The 23032-nt window shown below is 42.2% G+C and overlaps 1 protein-coding gene across 5 annotated transcripts in view; it reads right to left on the bottom strand.

The window, feature by feature from the left end:
• Positions 1-11335: 11335 nt before the first annotated feature.
• The window catches only part of ppip5k1a (diphosphoinositol pentakisphosphate kinase 1a), a 237048-nt gene continuing 225351 nt past the window's right edge, over positions 11336-23032 (bottom strand). For 4 of the 5 annotated variants that reach the window (XM_072282170.1, XM_072282171.1, XM_072282172.1 and 1 more), the window contains 2 exons: positions 21538-21666; positions 11336-17478 (listed from right to left, as the gene is read on the bottom strand). In XM_072282170.1, coding sequence (XP_072138271.1) covers positions 17165-17478; positions 21538-21666 — 443 coding nt within the window. In that variant the 3' untranslated portion in view covers positions 11336-17164. Of the gene's footprint in view, positions 17479-21537; positions 21667-23032 lie in introns of those variants that run through there. The other variant, XR_011889605.1, reaches the window with a different exon arrangement.

The following is a 23032-nucleotide window of genomic DNA, read 5'->3' as shown; positions in this document are numbered from 1 at the left end:
CTCTACTTCCTCAAAACTACCCGCCCCTCCACCTCTCTTTGTATCATTCACAAACTTGGCCACAAAGCCATCAATTCTGTCATCCAAGTTATTGAGATAAGCAGTCCCAACACCACTAGTCACCAGCAGCCAATCAGAAAAAGCTCCGTTTATTCCCTTTATTTGCCTCCTGCCAAGCAGCCGATGTTCTATCCATGCTAGTATCTTTCCATGGGCTCTTGGCCTCATGTGTGGCACCTTGTCAAAGGCCTTCTGAAAATCCAAGAACACAACATCCACTGATTCTCATTTGTCTATCTTCTTTGTTATTTCTTCAAAGAATTCCAACAGATTTGTCAGGCAAACTTTTTCCTTAAGGAAACCATGCTGACTATGGCTTATTTTATCATGTGCCTCCAAGTATCCTGAAACCATAGCCTTAATAATCGACTCCAACATTTCCCAATCACTGCGGTTAGACTAAATGCCCTATAATTTTCTTTCTTCTGCCTCTCACTCTTCTTGAAGAGTGGAGTGACATTTGCAGTTTTCCAGTCCTCTGGAACCATGCCAGCATTAATTGATTCTTGAAAAATCATTATTAATACCTCCACAATCTCTTCAGCCATCTCTTTCATAACCCTGGGGTGCATACCATCTGGTCCAGGTGATTTATCCACTTTCAGACCTCTCAGTTTCTCAAAAACCTTCTCCCTAGTAATGTTAACTTCACACACTTCTGGCCCCTGAAACTTCCAGCATACTGCTCGTGTCTTCCATAGCGAAGACTGATGCAACATACTTATTCAGTTTATCTGCCATTTCCTTGTCCCCCATTACTACTGCTCCGGTAGTCCGATATCTATTCCTGCCTCTCTTTATATATCTGAAGAAACTTTAAGAGACATAAGAAAACTACAGCACAATACAGGCCCTTTAGCCCACAATACTGTGCTGAACATGTACTTAGTTTAGAAATTACCTAGGGTTACCCATAGTCCTCTATTTTTCTAAGCTCCATGTACCTATCCAGGAGCCTCTTAAAAGACCCTTTCGTATCCGCCTCCACCATCATCGCTGGCAGCCCATTCCACGTACTCACCACTCTCTGCGTAAAAAACTTACCCCTGACACCTCCTCTGTACCTACTTCCAAGCACCTTAAAACTGTGCCCTCTCATGTTAGCCATTTCAGCCCTGGGAAAAAGTCTCTGACTATCCATGCAATCAATGCCTCTCATCATCTTGTATACTTCTGTCAGGTCACCTCTCATCCTCCATCGCTCCAAGGAGAAAAGGCTGAGTTCACGCAACCCATTCTCGTAAGGCATGCTCCCCAATCCAGGCAACATCTCTGTAAATCTCTTCTGCATCCTTTCTATAGTTTTCACTTCCTGTAGTGAGGTGACCAGAACTGAGCACAGTACTCCAAGAGGGGTCTGACCAGGGTCCTATATAGCTGTAACGTTACCTCTTGGCTCTTAAACTCAATCCCATGGCTGATGAAGGCCAATGCACTGTATGCCTTCTTTACCACAGAGTCAACCTGCACAGTGGCTTGAGTGTCCTATGGACTTGGACCCCAAGACCCCTGATCCTCCACACTGCCAAAAGTCTTACCATTAATACTACATTCTGCTATCGCATTTGATTTACCGAAATGAACAACCTCACACTCATCTGGGTTGAACTCCATCTGCCACTTCTCAGCCCAGTTTTGCATCCTATTGATGTCCCGCTGCAACCTCTGACAGCCCTCCACACTATCCACAACACCCCCAATCTTTGTGTCATCAGCAAATTTACTAACCCATCCCTCCACTTCCTCATCCAGGTCATTTATAAAAATCATGAAGAGCAGGGGTCCCAGAACAGATCCCTGAGACACACCACTGGTCACTGACCTCCATGCAGAATATGACCTGTCTACAACCACTCTTCGTCTTCTGCGGGCAAGCCAGTTCTGGATCCACAAAACAAGGTCCCCTTGGATCCTATGCCTCCTCACTTTCTCAATAAGCCTTGCATGGGTTACCTTATCAAATGCCTTGCTGAAATCCATATACACTACATCTACTGTTCTACCTTCACCAACGTGTTTAGTCACATCCTCAAAAAATTCAGTCAGGCTCGTAAGGCACGACTTGCCTTTGATAAAGACTATTCCTAATCATATTGTGCTTCTCCAAATGTTCATAAATCCTGCCTCTCAGAATCTTTTCCATCAACTTACCAACCACTGAAGTAAGACTCACTGGCCTATAATTTCCAGGGCTATCTCTACTCCCTTTCATGAATAAGAGAACAATATCTGCAACCCTCCAATCCTCTGGAACCTCCCTCATCCCCATTGATGATGCAAAGGTCATTGCCAGAGGCTCAGCAATCTCCTCCCTCGCCTCCCACAGTAGCCTGGGGTACATCTTGTTCGGTCCTGGAGACTTATCCAACTTGATGCTTTCCAAAATCTCCAGCTCATCCTCTTCCTTAATGTCTATATGCTCAAGCTTTTCAATCCACTGCAAGTCATCTCTACAATCGCCAAGATCCTTTTCCGTAGTGAATACTGAAGCAAGGTATTCATTAAGTACCTCTGCCATCTCCTCCAGTTCCATACACACTTTTCCACTGTCACACTTGATTAGTCCTATTCTCTCATGTCTTATCCTCTTGCTCTTCACATACTTGTAGAATGCCTTGGGGTTTTCTTTAATCCTGCTCACCAAGGCTTTTCCTTCTTAAGCTCCTTCCTGCTAGCCTTATGATCTTCTAGATCTCTATCAATACCTAGTTTTTTGAAACTTTTGTAAGCTTTTCTTTTCTTCTTGACTAGATTTTCAACAGCCTTTGTACACCATGGTTCCTGTACCCTACCATCTTTTCCCTGTCTTATTGGAGTGTATCTACGCAAAACCCCATGCAAATATCCCCTGAACATTTGCCACATTTCTTCCGCACATTTCTCTGAGAATATCTGTTCCCAATTTATGCTTCCAAGTTCCTGCCTGATAGTTTCATATTTCCCCTTACTCCAGTTAAGCGCTTTCCTAACTTGTCTGTTCCTATCCCTCTCCAGTGTTATAGTAAAGAAGATAGAGTTGTGATCACTATCTCCTAAATGTTCTCCCACTGAGAGATCTGACACCTGACAAGATTCATTTCCCAATACCAGATCAAGTACAGCATCTCCCCTTAAACGCTTATCTACATATTGTGTCCAGAAACCTTCTTGAACACACTTAACAAACTCCACCCCATCTAAACCCCTTGTTCTAGGGAGAGGCCAATCACTATTTGGGAAATTGACCACCTAATGGGGACCGAGAACTGGAAGAGACCACCTAATGGGGACCGAGAAATGGAGGAGCAAATTTGTAAGGAGATAGTAGATATTTGTAGTAAGCACAAGGTTGTGATTGTGGGAGATTTTAATTTTCCACACATAGACTGGGAAGCCCATTCTGTAAAAGGGCTGGATGGTTTGGAGTTTGTCAAATGTGTACAAGATAGTTTTTCGCAGCAATAAAAAGAGGTACCAACTAGAGAAGGGGCAGTGTTACACCTCCTGTTAGGGAATGAGATAGGGCAGGTGACGGAGGTATGTGCTGGGGAGCACTTCGGGTCCAGTGATCACAATACCATTAGTTTCAATATAATTATGGAGAAGGATAGGACAGGACCCAGAGTTGAGATTTTTGATTGGAGAAAGGCTAACTTTGAGGAGATGTGAAAGGATTTAGAAGGAGTGGATTGGGACAATTTGTTTTATGGAAAGGATGTAGTAGAGAAATGGAGGTCATTTAAAGGTGAAATTTTGAGGGTACAGGATATTTATGTTCCTGTTAGGTTGAAAGGAAAGGTTAAAAGTTTGAGAGAGCCATGCTTTTCAAGGGATATTGGAAACTTGGTTTGCAAAAAGAGAGGGATCTACAATAAATATAGACAGCTTGGAGTTAATGAGGTGCTTGAGGAATACAAAGAATGTAAAAAGAATCTTAAGAAAGAAATTAGGAAAGCTAAAAGAAGATACAAGGCTGCTTTAGCAAGTAAGGTGAAAATAAATCCAAAGGGTTTCTACAGTTATATTAATAGCAAAAGGATAGTGAGGGATAAAATTGGTCCCTTAGAGAATCAGAGTGGACAGTTATGTGCAGAGCCAAAAGAGATGGGGGAGATTTTGAACAATTTCTTTTCTTCGGTATTCACTAAGGAGAAAGATATTGAATTGTGTAAGGTAAAGGAAACAAGAAGGGTAGTTATGGAAAGTATGACGATTAAAGAAGAGGAAGTACTGGCACTTTTAAGGAATATAAAAGTGGATAAGTCTCTGGGTCCAGACAAGATATTCCCTAGAACCTTGAGGGAAGTTAGTGTGGAAATAGCAGGGGCTCTGACAGAAATATTTCAAATGTCATTAGAAACGGGGATGGTGCCGGAGAATTGGCGTATTGCTCATGTGGTTCCATTGTTTAAAAAGGGTTCTAAGAGTAAACCTAGGAATTATCGGCCTGTGAGTTTGACGTCAGTGGTGGGTAAATTGATGGAAAGTATTCTTAGAGATGGTATATATAATTATCTGGATAGATAGGGTCTGATTAGGAACAGCCAACATGGATTTGTGCGTGGAAGGTCATGTTTGACAAATCATATTGAATTTTTTGATGAGGTTACTAGGAAAGTTGACGAGGGTAAAGCGGTGGATGTTGTCTATATGGACTTCAGTAAGGCCTTTGACAAGGTTCCAGACAGAAGGTTAGGAAGGTTCTTCAATCATTAGGCATTAATATCGAAATAGTAAAATGGATTCAGCAGTGGCTGGATGGGAGACACCAGAGAGTAGTGGTATATAACTGTGTGTCAGATTGGAGGACGGTGTCTAGCGGTGTGCCTCAGGGATCTGTACTGGGTCCAATGTTGTTTGTCATATATATTAATGATCCGGATGATGGGGTGGTAAATTGGATTAATAAGTATGCAGATGATACTAAGATAGGTGGCATTGTGGATAATGAAGTAGGTTTTCAAGGTTTGCAGAGAGATTTAGGCCAGTTAGAAGAGTGGGCTGAAAGATGGCAAATGGAGTTTAATGCTGAAAAATGTGAGGTGCTACACTTTGGTAGGACTAATCAAAATAGGACATACATGGTAAATGGTAGGGCATTGAAGAATGCTGTAGAACAGAGGGATCTAGGAATAATGGTGCATAGTTCCCTTAAGCTGGAATCTCATGTGGATAGGGTGGTGAAGAAAGCTTTTGGTATGTTGGCCTTTATTAATCAGAGCATTGAGTATAGGAGTTGGGATGTAATGTTGAAATTGTATAAGGCATTGGTAAAGCCAAATTTGGAGTATTGTGTACAGTTCTGGTCACCGAATTATAGGAAAGATGTCAATAAAATTGAGAGAGTACAGAGGAGATTTACTAAAATATTGCTGGGGTTTCATCTCCTAAGTTACAGAGAAAGGTTGAACAAGTTGGGTCTTTATTCTTTGGAGCATAGAAGGTTGAGGGGGAACTTGATAGAGGTGTTTAAAATTATGAGGGGGATAGATAGAGTTGACGTGGATAGGCTTTTTCCATTGAGAGTGGGGGAGATTCAAACAAAAGGACATGAGTTGAGAGTTAAAGGGCAAAAGTTTAGGGGTAACATGAGGGGGAACTTCTTTACTCAGAGAGTGGTAGCTGTGTGGAACGAGCTTCCAGCAGAAGTGGTTGAGGCAGGTTTGATGTTGTTGTTTAAAGTTAAATTGGATAGATATATGGACAGGGAAGGAATGGAGGGTTATGGGCTGAGTGCAGGTCGGTGGGACTAGGTGAGAGTAAGAGTTCGGCACGGACTAGAAGGGCTGAGATGGCCTGTTTCCGTGCTGTAATTGTTGTATGGTTATAAATTAAAATCTCCCACCATAACAACCCTGTTATCATTGCACCTTTCCAGAATCTGTCTCCCTTTCTGCTCCTCAATGTCCCTGTTAGTACTGGGTGGTCTATATAAAAAAAACACCCAGTAGAGTTATTGACCCCTTCCTGTTTCTAACTTCCACCCACAGAGACTCCGTAGACAATCCCTCCATGACTGCTTCCTTTTTTTACAGCTGTGACACTATCTCTGATCAACAGTGCCACACCCCCACCTCTTTTGCCTCCCTCCCTGTCCTTTCTGAAACATCTGAAGCCTGGCACTCAAAGTAACCATTCCTGCCCCTGAGCCATCCAAATCTCTGTAATGGCCACAACATCATAGCTCCAAGTACCGACCCACGCTCTAAGCTCATCTGCCTTGTTCATGATGCTTCCTGCATTGAAATAGACACATCTGAAACCATCGGACTAAGCACATCCCTTCTCTATCACCTGCCTATCTTCCCTCTCGCACTGTCTACAAGCTTTGTCTGTATGTGAGCCAACCGCCCCTTCCTCCGTCTCTTCAGTTCGTTTCCCACCCCCCAGCAATTCTAATTTAAACTCTCCCCAATAGCCTTAGTAAACCTCCCTGCCAGGATATTGGTCCCCCTGGGATTCAAGTGCATCCCGTCCTTTTTGTACAGGTCACACCTGCCCCAAAGAGGTCCCAATGATCCAGAAATCTGATCTCTGCCCCCTGCTCCAATCCCTCAACCATACATTTATCCTCCACCTCATTCTATTCCTATACTTACTGTCGTGTGGCACAGGCAGTAATCCCGAGAATACTACCTTTGAGATCCTGCTTCTCAACTTCCTTCCTAACTCCCTGTAGTCTGTTTTCAGGACCCCTTTTCCTGCTTTCATCATTGGTACCAATATGTACCGCAACCTCTGGCTGTTCTCCTTCCCACTTCAGGATATCGGGATATCGTGGACGCGATCAGAAACATCCCGGACCCTGGCACCTGGGAGGCAAATTACCATCTGTGTTTCCTTCCTGCGTCCACAGAGTCACCTGTCTGACCCCCTAACTATAGAGTCCCCTATCAATACTGCCTCCCTCTTCCTTTACCTCCCCTTCTGTGTCACAGGGCCAGACTCTGTGCCAGAGGAACGGCCACTGTTGCGTCCCCCATGGTAGGCCTCTCCCCGCCCCCCCACAACAGTACTCAAGTAGGAGCACTTATTGTTAAGGGGTACAGCCACAGGGGTACTCTCTAGTATTTGACTCCTGCCCTTCCCTCTCCTGACTATTACCCACTCATCTGTCTCCCCAGGCCCCGGCGTGACTACTCGCCTATAGCTCCTCTCTATCACCTCCTCACTTTCCCTGACCAGATGAAGGTCATCGAGTTGCATCTCCAGTTCCCTAAGGAGCTGCAGCTCGACGCACCTGGTACAGATGTGGCCATCCAGGAGGCTGGGAGTCTCTGGACTTCCCACATCTGACACCCAGTACAGAACACGGCCTCACAGACGTATTTCCTATTCCTCACGGGTAACTTACCTTGCCTCGACCTGGTATCGCCAAAGCGCTACTCTGCCTCAGATCACTCCGTCGATGACCGCTCTGTGTCTCCCTCTTATGCCTGAACCTTCCCTGCTATTTAACTCACAATTGGTGCTCTGGTTATAGCCACTGATAGGCCATGTACAATCAGAGGCCACATTTTGGTATCCTCTTGTAACCCTGAGGTTTAGCCAGCACACGTTTGTCTAGTGTTAGACAGCCTCTGGCCCAGCCAAACTGAGAAATCTCGTTTGTGTGGATGCTGCGTGATGTGTTGCCCGGTTACAAATACGAACCGCAAGATATCAGACGGTACACTATATGTAATGAAACAATTGAACTTTATAAATCTTAATCTGACTATAGGGTTAGTAAAGAATAAAAAGAAAAAGGGCCCATTTTAATGAAACAGTCTAAAGTGCATGTTGGAACACTTCCTATGACTTCCCACTAATTTTTGCTCTATTATATGCCCTCCTTTTGGCTTTTATAAAGTACAGGGAATCGTCCATTCGACCGCCATTAACCTCCTCCAAGCGTCACTGACCATCGGACCCTGGCTCCTAGTCCACTCCGTCCGGCGGCCTACCAACTCTCTCCGCTCGCGTCCTCTCTCTTCATCTCTCGCTGACAAAAGACCGCAAAATCCCTGCTCCCAGGCCCACAAGAAAGTACAACACGCCTCTCATTGGCTAACATACATTCCAAAGTCCCCGTTATCGCTAGTCATAACCCAAACATTGCTGCTACAGAGAAACCATTACATTAGCAGTGAAACCTTACAGAGCGTTGCACTCTTCATTACTATTGGCTTTGTATTCTACCTTTTCCTTCTTTATGACTTTTTAGGTTGCCTTCTGCTGGTTTTTAAAGGCTTCACAATATAACTTCCTAATAATTTTTGCTCTATTATATGTCCTCTCTTTGGCTTTGACTTCTCTTGTCAGCCATGGATGTGTCATTCCACCTTTAGAATACTTCTTCCTCTTTGTGATGTATATATTCTGCACCTTCCCAATTGCTCCCAGAAATTCCAGCCATTGCTGCTCTGCTGTCATCCCAGCCACCAACTAAGTTTGGCCAGTTCCTCTCTCATGCCCCTGAAATTTCCTTTACTCCACTGTAATACTGATACATCTGACTTTAGTTTCACCTCTGAAATTACAGGTTGTATTCTATCATATTATGATCACTGGTTCCCTAAGGGTTCCTTTACCTTAAGCTCTCTAATCAATTCCGGTTCATTGCACAAAACAATCCAGATTAACTGATACCCCAGTGGGCTCAACCACGAGCTCACAGTCAAATCTAGCAATTTCCCCTCTTGGGATCCATCCCCAACCTGATTTTTCTAATCTATCTGCATATTGAAATCCCCCATGACTTTTGTAACACTGCCCTTTTGAAATGCATTTTCTATCTTCTTTTGTAATTTATAGATCACACCTTTGTTACTGGCTGGGTGTCTGTATACAACTCCCATCAGGGTCTTTTTACCCTCGCAGTTCCTTAGCTCTACCCACAGTGATTCAACACCTTCTGATCTTATGACAATTCTTTCTAATGACTTTATTTTTTTTTAACCAAAAGAGCCACTGCACCCTCTCTGCCTACCTGCCTGCCCTTTCGGTACAATGTGTATCCTTGGCCGTTAAGCTCCCAGCTATAATCTTCTTCCAACCACAATTCAGTGCTTCAATACACAATACATACCAATCTGTACCAAGCTACAAGTTCATTCATCTTATTCTGTATACTGCGAGCATTCAAATATAACATCTTCAGTCCTGCATTCACCTTTCTTTATTTCATCCCCCTTTTACATTGTAATTCATCCTGCTGACTGCATTTGCTTATTAGCAGTCTCACCACCTCTGTTTGCAAATCACCTAACCCACCCTCAACACTATCACTATGGTTTTCTTCTCCCTACCAAATTAGTTTACACGCTCCTGAACAGCTTTAGCAAACCTGACCACAAGAATATTGGTCCTCCTCAGGTTCAGGTATAACCTGTCCCTTTAGAACAGGTCATACCTTCCCCAGAAGAGATCCCAATGATCCTGAAATCTGAACTCCTGCCCCTGTACCGGTTCCTCAGCCACGCATTCATCTGCCAAATGCTCCTATTCTTACCCTCACTGGTGTGGGGCACAGGCAGAAATTCAGAGTTTACTACCCTGGAGGTCTTGTTTTCAGCTTTTTATCTAGCCCCCTAAAATCTTTCTTCAGGACCTCCTCACTTTTCCTACCTATGTCACTGGTACCAATATGTACCAAGATTTCTGACTGTTCACACTCCTCCTTTAGACTGTCAAGGACCCAATCCAAGACACCCCTGACCCTGGCACCTGGGAGCAACATACCATCTGGGTGCCTTTATCGTCTCCACAGAATCTCGTCTCTGTTCCTCTATGTCATCTCCTATCACCACTGCAGGCCTCTTCACCACAGCACCAGACTCACAGTCACTCTGGTTTCTCCCTGTAGGTCATCCCCCTCAGCAGTACCCAAAGTGGTATACTTAATATTGAGAGGAACAGCCACAGGGGTACTCTGCACTGGCCACCCATTCCCCTTCCTTCTCTTGACAATCACCCAGTTTCCTGCCTCCTGGAACCTACAGGTGACTACCTCACTGTAGCTCCCATCACCCCCTCATTCTACTATATCAGCCGAAGGTCATCAAGCTGCAGCTCTGGTTCCTAAATACATTCCCCGAGGAGCTGCAGCTCGGTGCCACAGGTACAGGTGTGGTTATCTGGGAGGCTGGAGGTCTCCCAGAATTCCCAGACCTCTCACACAGAACAAAACACTGCTCCTGGAACTTTCTTACTACATCTACTGTGCTCTAACAGACCAGGAATGAAGACTAACGAAGAAGAAAAACAAGAAAACAAGGAACTTATCAGATATTTACCTTGTCCAAGCCTGGTGAGCCAAAGGCACTCCAACACTGGGCCATTCACACAACGGCCACTCCACTTGCGCCTGCCTTACTTTTATTTGCCCTTTCTAATGAATCCTATTCAGTGACTGGTCACAGTCCAGCTATGGAAAAACTGCTGTGAAGCTCTGTTTTTAATCTTGAGGACAAACCCAAGTGAAAAGGTAGCTCTCATCTTGTACTTCTGCTCAGTGATTAATCACAGTCCAACTCTGAAAACCAGTTGCAAAGTGCTGCCTTTTTAATCTTGAGTGTGAACCTAATGAAATGAAATGGTAGCTCTTTTCTCATATTCCTGCTCAGTGATTGGTCGCAGTCCAACTCCTTGACCTGCTAAGTTTCTCCAGCAGTTTGATTTTTTTTGCTCCAGATCCCAGCATCTAGTCTTTTAAAGCTTTTAGTATGATTTTAGAAGGTTCCAGGTAAATCTTATTTAAACTCTCTTGATTCATCCCAAGGGTTATAAAGCTCGTACTGATATACCACACAACAGTAAGTGATTTTGTTGCATTTCTCAAGCTTTATTAATGAAATCATTTGTAAAACACACAATGGAAAATATTTTAATAAGTTAAGATGTCATGATTCCATGAGTATTACAATCCTTCCCATGCATTCCAATTCTCATCTCCCTTCCCCAACATCACAAAGAAATAAATCAATCTTTAAAAAAAATCACTTTACTCTCTGATAAAGAACTGTGTATCACCCTCTGAGGTTTTTGGTTACACATTCCTGCTGTACAGAACATCCAAGCATGTGAATAAGAGATTTACGTGGTGGGGATTTCCCAACAAGGTCAAGCCAGTACACGGGATAACTAACAGAATAAATCCATTGAACAAGCCATTTGTCCCTAACCCACTTATCTGACCCAGGGAGGGGTGACTTGTTCCAAGTCTACCACGGGAAGTGAAGGATTCAGGCTAGGTGTGGAGTTTTATCATTCAGGTCAGTCTTGTGGGAAGATTTCCACAAAACTGATGTGAATGATAAACTCCTCACCTCACAAATAAAGTTCAGGATCTGGAAAATGACCGAAGTATTTCAACAGAGGGGAAAAAAAAACAACTGCATCCAAGTTGAAAATAGCAAGAAAGCAATTCTGGACAAAATACAAAGATTGTTTAATCTACAATAGGGCAATCCCATTACTCCCTGTTGATCTGATAAGGTCTGCTAATTTCATCTGCCAAATGCAATTACCAAAAAGCTTCCACTAATATCTTGTATAAGCATCATGAGGAGGCTCACTATCCAATAACCTTTGTTCAGATACAAGAGGAGATGCAGATTCAACCTACAGAAACCCTAATGCCTACTGACACCTGAGTGAGCTTCATTGCTCATCACTTTGTGATGTTGTTCCTTGTTCTGACACACAGTTTCCAAACCATGCTGAAAACTTTCGATTCAGTAATATAAATAACGCACAGTAGTCAATCTATCAAATATATTGATTGTTCTGACATTTTCCTTAGAAAATATACAAAAAGTGCAAAGATATTATGCAAGTAAAGAACTGATTAAGCAATGCAATTTCTTGTACAAACATCACATGTGATAAGTACAACTCAATAACTCACTGTTAATTACTGGGAGAGTGCATCAAAGCAGCTTAAGGAAACTTATGTATAACTTTCACTATTGCAGGATCAACTATGAAGCAACAAACAGCAGCAATCTGATGGGCAGGGATTAAGCACCAGATCAAAAGGAGCCATAGAAATGTCGGAGAGAGAGAAAAACAGAGATCACACAAAGCACTTTGCATAAAGAATGTTACCGGCAAAACGATCAGGATGAATGGACGCTGGGGACTGGATACCCCCTTGGGAAACAGAAGGGATAGAGATCATATGTGCTGCAAGTCCTTTAAGTGAGATTGAACTTAATCAAAAAAAGGCTTTTGTAGCTCAATGATTTTTCATCATTTTCAGTGATCAAAAGCATTTTGTTTTTAAAATGGTTCTGCTATTTGAATGGTATTTCCAAGTTGAATTGTTCAATGGTTTAAAAACAGTTCAATTTCCCAGACCCACAGTACTTTGGAGAGACACTAAAGAAACTGCCAATGCTAGAACCTGGAGCCACACACAAAAAGCTGGAGGAACTAAACAAGTCAGCCAGCATGAAGGGTATTAACTCAAAATGCCAACTGTCCATTTCCCTCCACGGATGCTGCCTGATCCGCTGAGTTCCTCCTGTGCTATGTATCTTGCTGCAGTACTCTATGTTAGTTTCAGTGGTCACCTCTATATGGTTTCTACACAAGTGAGGACCATATTTCAGCTACAGTCCCCCGGGTTTATTTGGCAGAGTCCCTTCAAAAATACTGATTAATAATTTAAATACACCATGTCCCAAGTACTATGAACCACTTCAGCAAACCCATTCATACCCATTAACAAGGATTTGGATGCACTGAGAATTCTTCATAGCTGCTATTTTCTCAGTCTCTATCAGAATGGCAGATTTGTCACATTAGAAGTCATCACCAATTTCCCCTGCAGACATACCAGTTGTAGCTCTACTCCAGAGAAGGTAACAGAGCAGTGTGATGTAGAAATCTGTGTAAGAATCTCTTCTGAATTCTAGCTTTCTGATATCATGCCTGGTTATTTATGTGATGGCACTACCACAAGCAGCTAAAGGGTAATCTAAATAGCAGGGATTTAAAAATATAATTTGTCAATTATTTTAATTTATGAAAGGGAGTGACAAGGAGTTGGGAGACATCTCCTTGTGCAGTCAGCTACTGGAACATGGAAATAGTTGAGGGAGAAATATTTAACTTAATGAGCAATAACCGCACCATAATACAGTCAAATGTCCCAGAGTGTTTCACATGACAATTAACAAAAAATGACTACACACAAAATACATGGAACAAGGTTTTACCTAATGACCAGGTTATAAGACTCACATTGAGTTCCGTATTTTATCACATTTGGGATTTGTTTTGCAAGAAAAATTAAAGTTTGAAACTTTGCACAAACCTATACTGCAGGCTCATATCTAAAACTGATCTCTCAGTTCCTTTCATCAAAATCATAGCCAGTGCTACTGAGTCATTTTAAAGTAGAGCGAAGCTTTTCTTAATATCGTTTTTAATCTATTTAAAGGCACCAGCTGGTATTGCTTGTGGGAACTGTTAAAAGTCCTCTGAAAAAGTGATGCAACAGATTACAGCAGAGCTTGTATTTTTTAAAGCAGTTTTTAGGCAGGCAACCAGTCATTCAGCCTCCTCTAACTGAATTGCTAGTGCACTGGCTATGAGGTGAGAGTGTGAATCAGAGTTCGAGTTCTAACATTTAGTTACAATGCTACCTCCTGTTTGTGTGCTTTAGGATGGTGGACTGCCACAGCATTAGCTTCATGTGACATCTCCTCTCCAGTCCATGCTTCCACAGTGAATGTCTCACATCAAATTTTAACTGACCTCCCTTCTCTCTCCTCTACCTCCATCAGTAGGAGGGTCTTCAGCCCCCATATTTTTCTGTACTTAACTGAAACTTACAAGGATTAAACAAACATATTGCCAATCTTTAATATTCAATGAAAATAAATGAAAAATTTGTACTAATTAAGTTGCAGGAAACATCTACATGTCTCAAACTCTTTAACCTTGAGATCTACCCCAAGTGTACTCACATACAACCTCTTAAGTTCAGCTCCCTGTTCCTGCAACAGCTACCTCTCCACTTATTTTACCGGTAAGCTTAAATTTTCCAGCTGTCCAGCACACCATCAACAAAAGGGTGTTGGTGAAAGAGCATAAGTGGCTCCACCCATGCCAAGTACTAAAATGTTATACACCCATTCAAGTTTCTCAGACTGGGCTCAACAGTCTTTGATTGCCTTTTGAATTACTACTTCCATGGTAGGCAATGTTAAAATAGATTGTTATTTGAAATAATCCCAGTTCCCCTGTTAAGGAGCCTGTAATTCCCAGAAACTCTAAGTCTATGTTTATCCTAGGCAGTGGGTATTGCAGGATCATACAAGGGAGGAGCAAGTCACAATCAGACACGTTCTTCTTGGTATCAATGTGCTATTCATGAGGATAATATTGAGGAAAGTTTACACTAGCTTAGGAGTGTAAAGTATAATTCCTTCCTCCCCACTAACCTAATCCAAATTTGTATGAAATATACCAAGATACAAAATGATACCTTAAACAACTGCATAAACATCTTTCCTCTAAGAACTCCAATCTTTAACTTTAGACGTGTTTAAGAGTCTTGGTTCTTAAAAGCAGAACACCGAGACTATAGAGCTGGCAGTGTCAGATTCCCTGTGTGAGAACCTACAGCCATGAGGACGTTAGTGAAAAAAGTAAAATTTATTGATCTGCTCTGTGATAATGCATTGGTAACACTGTGCCAGTGAAGAACAGGGGACAATGGAAGGTTCTGTCCTGTGTCTATTTGAACTGCGATTCAGAGTCCAAACCAGAAGTAAACCTGCTTAATGCACTCCCATTGCAGATGGTCAGAATAAGACTGGACACGCCATTTGAAGCCTGACCATGGTGTTCTGAAGGTTATTTAGTTTTATGGTATAAGAAGCTTGATATCTTGTGTATTCAATCAAAGGTCTGCAAATTTTGTACAGGAATATACATGCCAAATTCCCTCACTGAAGGATATTAAAGTTTTCCAAACTTTTTCTGATGCCAGCCCACAGATTTATCAAATTCAGTTTTAAAACTTTTCCACAGCCATGAAAGGATTTGAACTCTGGGCAGAAATAATATACCATGAGTGCTGCAGAATGAACCAGATTCCCAAATATAAAATGAAGAAAAAAAATAAAACTAGTCATTTAGTGTTTTCAGGAACATCAACCTAAATCTATGAACTGATTCTGTGCTCCTAGAAGACTTTCAACACACAACCAACCTATCACTCAGTAGACGCATCACATCATCATAAGACAGTTATTCATTTCCTGGCACAACTATTGCTAAACTTTAACACGTAGAAAGGTATAGTCAAAAGAACACAAAAATCAGCTTCAAACCAATCAATTCCAATTGTTATACACTGTGATATCCTGACCCTGGAGTGATTGATTCCCAAAGCTGTTAATGCTGGGATCTGTCGTAATTATACAGTAATAACTGTGCAAGCTTTGACTCATGCTGGGATCATGGATCCATGGGAGACGCTGTCTGTTGTTGCTTCTACTGTTCTTCACATAGGAATCTAGGGAACTTTAGAACATTTAATTGGGAAAGAACATTACCTGGTCTTGGTGCACACACAGCATGATCAGAAGGTGCCACCCAGCCCAATTTTTCTCTCCAGATAAAAAGAATCATGGATTTACTGTATTCCACAGCCTCAGGATGGTGTGCTTTAGTGAAAATCTGGCAGATTATTGTGTACAATATCAACATGATAATAGCCAGATAATATTTCATTGATACTGGCAGCCCAGGTACAGTTTTTGAGCTGAAGAGCATCACTGGTCCTTTATGTCCCTCTGAGAGGGCAGAGAGTTCAATCTGACGTTGTATCTCCATTCACCTGTGAGAGTGCAGACCTGCACTGGGAGTGTCTGCCGAAACCCTTACTCTCAAACCTCAGAGTGGGAGTTGAACTGACAACTTGTGGTGCAGAAGGAAGGTTGCTACCAGCTGAGTCGAAATTGAACCACAGATGAACTGACATGAGGCACTTATAAACATGGACATGCCTCTCAAAGAAAACACACAGCTCATCCATTAAGATATTTAAGTTTACAAGGAAAATTGACTTTTCTTATTATTCGGAGATGCAGCTCTACTCCTGAAACTGTAAAGCCAGTGCCTCATGAGTTGCTGATACCAGTTTTCATTAAAAAAAAACAAGTTGACTGGATTTTCTATTTTCTTACTAGTTAGCTGGGGTACATTGTGTGGGACTTGTGTTTCCCAACACAACTCTTCTCACCAGGAGACTTCCAAGAGGATAGTCTGTGAGAAAGCAGATTACTCAAACTTGGAAGCTAAGTTTTTCTGATCCTTACCAAATAAATGGACCATTTTCAGCATGCAAGGAATCTTTGGCTTAATACTCTGCTTCCCCAGTTTATGACCACCGAAGCTGAACTTCTACAATCAGGGATGAAGGTTACACCAACTCCTGAAATGACTCCTCCTTGACCACATCATCTTGAATGTTGCTTCACCAATGATGCTTCCATGCTACACGTGAATAAGAGATTCTCTCAATGTCTGCCTGGCCAAGGTCATTCTATCTAGCAGGAGTGAGAGAAAACTCAGAATTGCTCCGCTCAACAGCTCATGGGACATTGAAGACAGTTACTTCTTTATATCTCACCTGAATAGGAACTCAAATACTAAAGATCATATTCCCTCTCTGCTTCACTGGGAGCAATGATAATGTTGTGAAGATATAGGGAAGAACAGGAGATTGGAATCTGAAATCCCAGCCATGTCCATGAGAATTATATTTCCGTATTTACAAAAGACCATCATTAAATAACCTTGTAAAATTTACAAACTGCATGGAAAAAGAAATAGCTGGTTTTCTGTACAGTAATAGGAGTAAGATGTGTACAGTATACAAATACATTACGTGGGAGGTACCGATACCCAACTTGACCAATCACTTCACAGGTGGGGGGGGGTCAATTTTGCAAGGTGATACCAGACCACCAGTACGAATATCAGATGTATGGCTCCTAGAGTGCTGCAATAACTTACTGGACTGACCCCAGGCCTATGCCCTGGAGGTATAAACTGTACAGCATCAGTCTATTTAGTAAGCAAAGTTCAGGAGTGGGCTTCATGGCCTGTGGTATTTTGATTGTTAGGTTTCGACCAAATCTTCTGCTGCCTGCTGTCCCTGCCCAGTCAGACTGCTCGATGCCTGGGGACCGCTGTGATTCTGGTACAGTTGCTGACTTTGAGCCACTTGTTGTGCCTGACTGCTCGGTTGTGGATCCTTGTGACTGTGCCCGGCAGGCTGGCTCAGAGTTGGTGTGTGGGCAGGCTGCTGCTGCTCTTCGCTGCTCTGTGGCGTGAGCGACGACTTCTCACTGAAGCTGAAGCGGGGCGAGTTGTCCGAGGTATTGGGTGAAGATGGCCCAGCACTTGACACAGTGCTTGAAGGACCGCTGCTATCTGCATTCAAAGATTCAGGGGAATTAAAAAAAACTTAATAAATAATGAAAATTACTTTTACACAGATACTGGTGAAACCTACCTCTGAATTATGGTACATTATACTGCAGATACAGATTACGGATACACTGCTGCCATCAGGAAGAAGGACCCACAGCACCAGGTTGAGGAACAGTTATTATTCCTCAACCATCAGGCTCTTGAACCAGAATGGATAACTTCACTCACCCATCACTGAATTGTTCCCAAAACCTACGGACTCACTTTCAAGAACTCTTTGTCACATGTTCTCCAAATTCACTGCTTAGTTATTATTTGTTTCTTTGTATTTACTGTGAATGTCCACAAGAAAATGAACCTCAGGGTTGGATATGGTGACATATACATACTTTAATAATAGATTTACTTAATTTTTATTTTTAACCACAGGGATATCAGCACATGGATTATTTCCTTATCAATCTGAACTGTGAAGGAATAACCAGTGATACAATCTAGCATTGTTCCTTCACCCTAGAGTTGTGTCTGAAGGGAATATTCTCAGCTGGCTAACTGTACACCAGTGATGAGAGATCCCTGATAAATAGTGGGAGCAATGTGAGCTGATGGATTAAAAGTACATTGGCTTCAGTGTGCTAATGATATCCGATATCTTTCACAATTTGGAAGGTTTACAGCATCACTTTAAAAGGTTGTATGATATTCACCTCTAAGACACAAAGAATGTAATGCAGCCTTAGGCTGGAGTCCTTTTAAAGTTTTATTTTATTTAGAGATTTAGTGCGGAATAGACCCTTCTGGACCTTCAAGCTGCTCTGCCCAGCAACCCACTGGTTTAACTCTAGCCTAATCACGGAACAATTTACAATGACCCATTGACCGGTATGCCTTTGGACTGTGAGAGGAAATTGGAGCACCTGGGGAAACCCATGCGCACACAGGAAGGAATGTACCACTTTCCAACAGAGGATGCTGGATTGAACTCCAACACCCTATGCTGTTACAGTGTCGCGCTAACTGATGGCGTGCAGGGTAGGCCTTTGGATTCGTTTTCACAAACAATTGAAGCTATTTGTGGTCAGATATTTACACACTGACTCATTTAAATGGACTAGTATCTGTGTAAAGAAAGAACAATGTAATGTCAACTGGAGTGCTTTAGACCTGAAATTTGCTTAGATTTCCCACTGCTTTATAGCGTTACCCTGGAAGGATCTAGTGGTTGTTCCGGTTTTAAAAAAATCCACTATGTTTGACACATTTACTGCCAAAGTCTCTGCCTGACATGTTCTAGGCTTTTCAAATTAATTAATTTGCTTCATTTGTGCAGGTTGTTTTCTTTTGCATATTGATTGTTTCTCAGTCTCTGTTGGTGTGTAGTTTTTCATTGATTCCATTACATTTCTTTTTTCTATTGTGAGTGAAAGAAAATTAATCTCAGGCTAGTACATGGTGAATTGCATAGTTTGATAATAAATTTACTTTGAACAATAGAAACTGAAGTTACAATCAACAGACTTACAATTGCAAGAAATAGTTTGTGATCCCCTTGCAATTACCTAGTTTCCTGCATTAATTAGTCATAAAATGTGGTTTGATCTTCATCTAAGTCACATTAATAGACGAACACAATTTACTTAAACTAATAACACACGAACAATTGAACTACTTCTCGTCAAAACTGAGTACACCATTTAAACAATCACAGTCTAAGTTCAAAAAAAGTATGTGAACCTCTGGGGCAATGCATTCTACAAAAGCTAATTGGAGTCAGGAGTTCTCATCAATGAGATGAGATTGGAGGTGTGGGTTGTAAAGGTGCCCTGCCCTATATATAAAAAGATACACAAAAGTCAGGTTACTGACAGAGCCTGCTCTTCGCAAGAAAGTTCTGCTTAGGGCACCATGCCTCAATCAAAACAACTTACAGAGCACCTTAGAAGAACTGTAGAGGTGCATGAAGCTGGAAAAGGCTACAAAATCGAATCCAATTGAATTGAATTGACTTTACTACCTACATCCTTCATATACATGAGTAAAAGTCTTTACGTTACATTTCTGTCTAAATGTGCAATTTATAAAAATTTATAATAGTATGTACAACAGGACAGTCAATATAACACAGAAATACAGTCGTGTCAGCATGAATTAATCAGTCTGATGGCCTGGTGGAAGAAGCTGTCCCAGAGCCTGTTGGTCCTGGCTTTTATGCTGCGGTACATTTTCCCAGATAGTAACAGCTGGAACAGTTTGTGGTTGGGGCGACTCAGGTCCCCAATGATCCTTCAGGCCCTTTTTACACACTTGTCTTTGTAAATGTCCTGAATAGTGGGATGTTCACCTCTACAGATGCTCTGGGCTGTCCGCACCACTCTCTGCAGAGTCCTGTGATTGAGGGAGGTACAGTTCCCATACCAGGCAGTGATGCAGCCAGTCAGGATGCTCTCAGTTGTGCCCCTATAGAAAGTTTTTAGGATTTGGGGGCCCATACCAAACTTCTTCAACTGTCTGAGGTGAAAGATGCGCTGTTGTGTCTTTTTCACTACACAGCTGGTCTGAACAGACCACGGGAAATCCACGGTGATGTTTATGCCGAGGAACTTAAAGCTGTTCACCCTCTCAACCCCCGAACCATTAACGTCAATAGGGGCTAGTCTGTCTCCATTCCTCATAGTCCACAACCAGCTCCTTTGTCTTTGTGGCATTGAGGGCGAGGTTGTTTTCTTGACACCACTGTGCAAGGGTGATGACTCCTCTGTAGACTGCCTCATTATTATTTGAGATTAGACCAATCAGTGTAGTGTCGTCAGCAAATTTAATTAGCAGATTGGAGCTGTGCGTGGTGACACCGTCATGGGTATACAGTGAGTAAAGGAGGGGGCTTAGTACACAGCCCTGTGTTGTGGGTCAGAGGGGCAGAGGTGAGGGAGCTCACTCTTAGCACCTGCTGGTAATCTGACAGGAAGTCCAGGATCCAGCTGCACAAGGCATGGTGAAGGCTGAGGTCTCTGAGCTTCTTATTGAGCCTGGAGCAAATTATGATGTTGGATGCTGAACTGTAGTCAAAGAACAGCACTCTCACATAAGTATCCTTCTTCTCCAGATGTGTAAGGATGGTGTGTAGGGCTGTGGCTATTGTGTCATCTGTCGATTGGTTGTGTTGGTAGGCAAATTAAAAAAGCATTTCTAAAGACCTGAGTGTTCATCAGTCAACAGTAAAAAAATACAAATGAAGGAAATTCAGTACTGTTGCTACTCTCCCGAGGAGTGAGTGGGTGTTCTACAACGAAAACACCAAGAGCACAATGTGCAATGCTGAAGGAGGTGAAAAAGAACACAAGGGCAACACACCGCAAAAGACCTGCAGAAATTTCTAGAACTTGCTAAAGTCTCTGTTCATGTGTCCACTATAAGAAAAACACAAACAGTTTTGTATGGAGGAATGGTCTTACTTCCCTCTTCACCGTGTTCAAGTCTGATCAGCTGCTACAGGGAATGTTTGCTGCAGGTTATTGCATTAAAAGAGGTTCTATGAGTTATTGAACACAAGGGTTCACATACTTTTTCCAGCCTGGACTGTGAATGACTAAACTATGTGTTCAATAAAGAAATGAAAAGTACAATTGTGTGAGTGTCATCAGTTTAGGCAGATTGTGTTTGTCTTTTATTGTGACTTAGATGAAGATCAGACCACATTTTATGAGTAATTAATGTAAGAAACCAGGTAATTGCAAAGGTTCACAAACCTTTTCTTGAAACTGTACATTCTCCTCTGCAATTTTTGTCCTTCACAATCCTTGTGCTCTCCAAAGTCATTCAGATTTATTTTGGCCACTGTTTTGGTCACCTCTCCTAATGATTCAATATAGCTTGGTGTTCAGCCATGCACCATGAAGCACATTGGGATATGTGATTAGGTTAAAAAGCTAATCAAGACACATTATTAATTCAACCAACGTTTTCAAACTCTGGAGCTTGTTTTTTTTCCCACTTGCAAACATTGTACTCCCCAAACTGATGTAAATCATGAAAGCTACAATATTTCTTTGTGCTACTTACACCACGGAGGTTTCTCTGAGCGAGAACGTATTGAGAGGGAGGCAACTGAGGAGGGCAGGACCTGTTGTGGGATGTATGCATCCACGGTGGCCTGGTTACTTCCCATGGTCTCAAACATCGCTGAAAACTCTGTCAATTAGTAAACCACAAATAAGCACATATTTAGTGAAACAAGACTCAAAGGAAACAAAGCCGCTCACTCACACAACAGTAGAAGTAGTTTAGAATTATAAATTGGGTGCTTCAAGGTCATGAACATGCTATAAGATTGCAAATTCTCTCCCCTTTCCTATTAAAATGCAGCTATCATCTAGGAATGTATATCCTGCAGGTGTGGTTCCTATGGACTAGTGGACTTCTGTTCAAATCAACTTCTCTCTGGTATGGGGAGGGTATTGGAGAAATGCTCTTAGTGCTGTCTCCAATCACCATACAATGTTGGCGAGCCAGACAATACATCTAAGAGGGCCATATCTTGGTAGCCATGGAGCTAGTGAAAATTGCACAAAATCAAAAGTCATATGCAATACATTTTATTCCCTTTCCCCAGTGGGTGATAGGTCTAAATAGGCAATATAGAAAAAGTAAAACTAGGAGCAAACTTCAAGGCACAAGTGCTGATGCTCATTCAGTCTCCCTTGGTGTGTGAAAGTGTATGGCCTGACTGTGGGCTAGACTCAAGCACGCTATACCTATACACCAGCTAGCCACTGCACTTGCATGTATATCAGGTTAATCACCCAGTGAGAAAAGGGAGTTTCAATAAAACTTTTTCCTTCAATCCTGCCTTTGTACACCAAGACCAAAGCCTGGGCTTTATATAAAGATCAGGAGAATTCAGAAAAATCTGTGCATTTGGAGGGCAAAGTTTAGAAGAGATGATTCAAGGTGTGTTGCTTCACCTATTAGTCACATTCTGGCTACTTAAATTTTCATATTAAATATTCCAATTCCAATCTTCCAGGGGCAGCATTTTAGCATAGCAGTTAGCAAAACACTTTACAACACCAGCAATTGAGGTTCAATTCAATGTCAGTAAGGAGCTGGTGCGTACGTTGTCCCATGACCACATGGGGTTTCTGCAGGTACTCCAGTTTCACACACACACACGCTTATAACAATTTATAGTTTTTTTATGTATTGCAATGTGGTGGTTGTCCATCGTGTCTGACAATGACAGGAAACCTATGTGGGAGAGTTTGTAAAGTGGAAAAGCTTTGCAGTGAAGCAATTCCACTTTCTTGGCCTCAGAAGTTCAGGACAAGCGTCACAAACTGGGGTCTTCCTTGGTTGCAGTGGCTGACCATGATGCCTGCTGTACCTTGTCATGCCTTTTGCTCGCCACAGAAAGCCGCAGTACTGCCTTCCTGGCCATTGGATTTCACTGTAGATCTCAGCAGGCTCTATGACAAATTGCTCTAAAAAGCCATCTCATAGGCATCAACAAACTCACTGTTGGGATCTATTTCCAACCTGATTTTCCCCAATGGACCTG

The sequence above is a fragment of the Mobula birostris genome, chromosome 18, assembly GCF_030028105.1.
Source record: "Mobula birostris isolate sMobBir1 chromosome 18, sMobBir1.hap1, whole genome shotgun sequence".
In the NCBI taxonomy this organism is placed as follows: domain Eukaryota; kingdom Metazoa; phylum Chordata; class Chondrichthyes; order Myliobatiformes; family Myliobatidae; genus Mobula; species Mobula birostris.
Note: the sequence above shows the minus strand (reverse complement) of the source record. Positions and strands in the feature narration are given on the sequence as shown.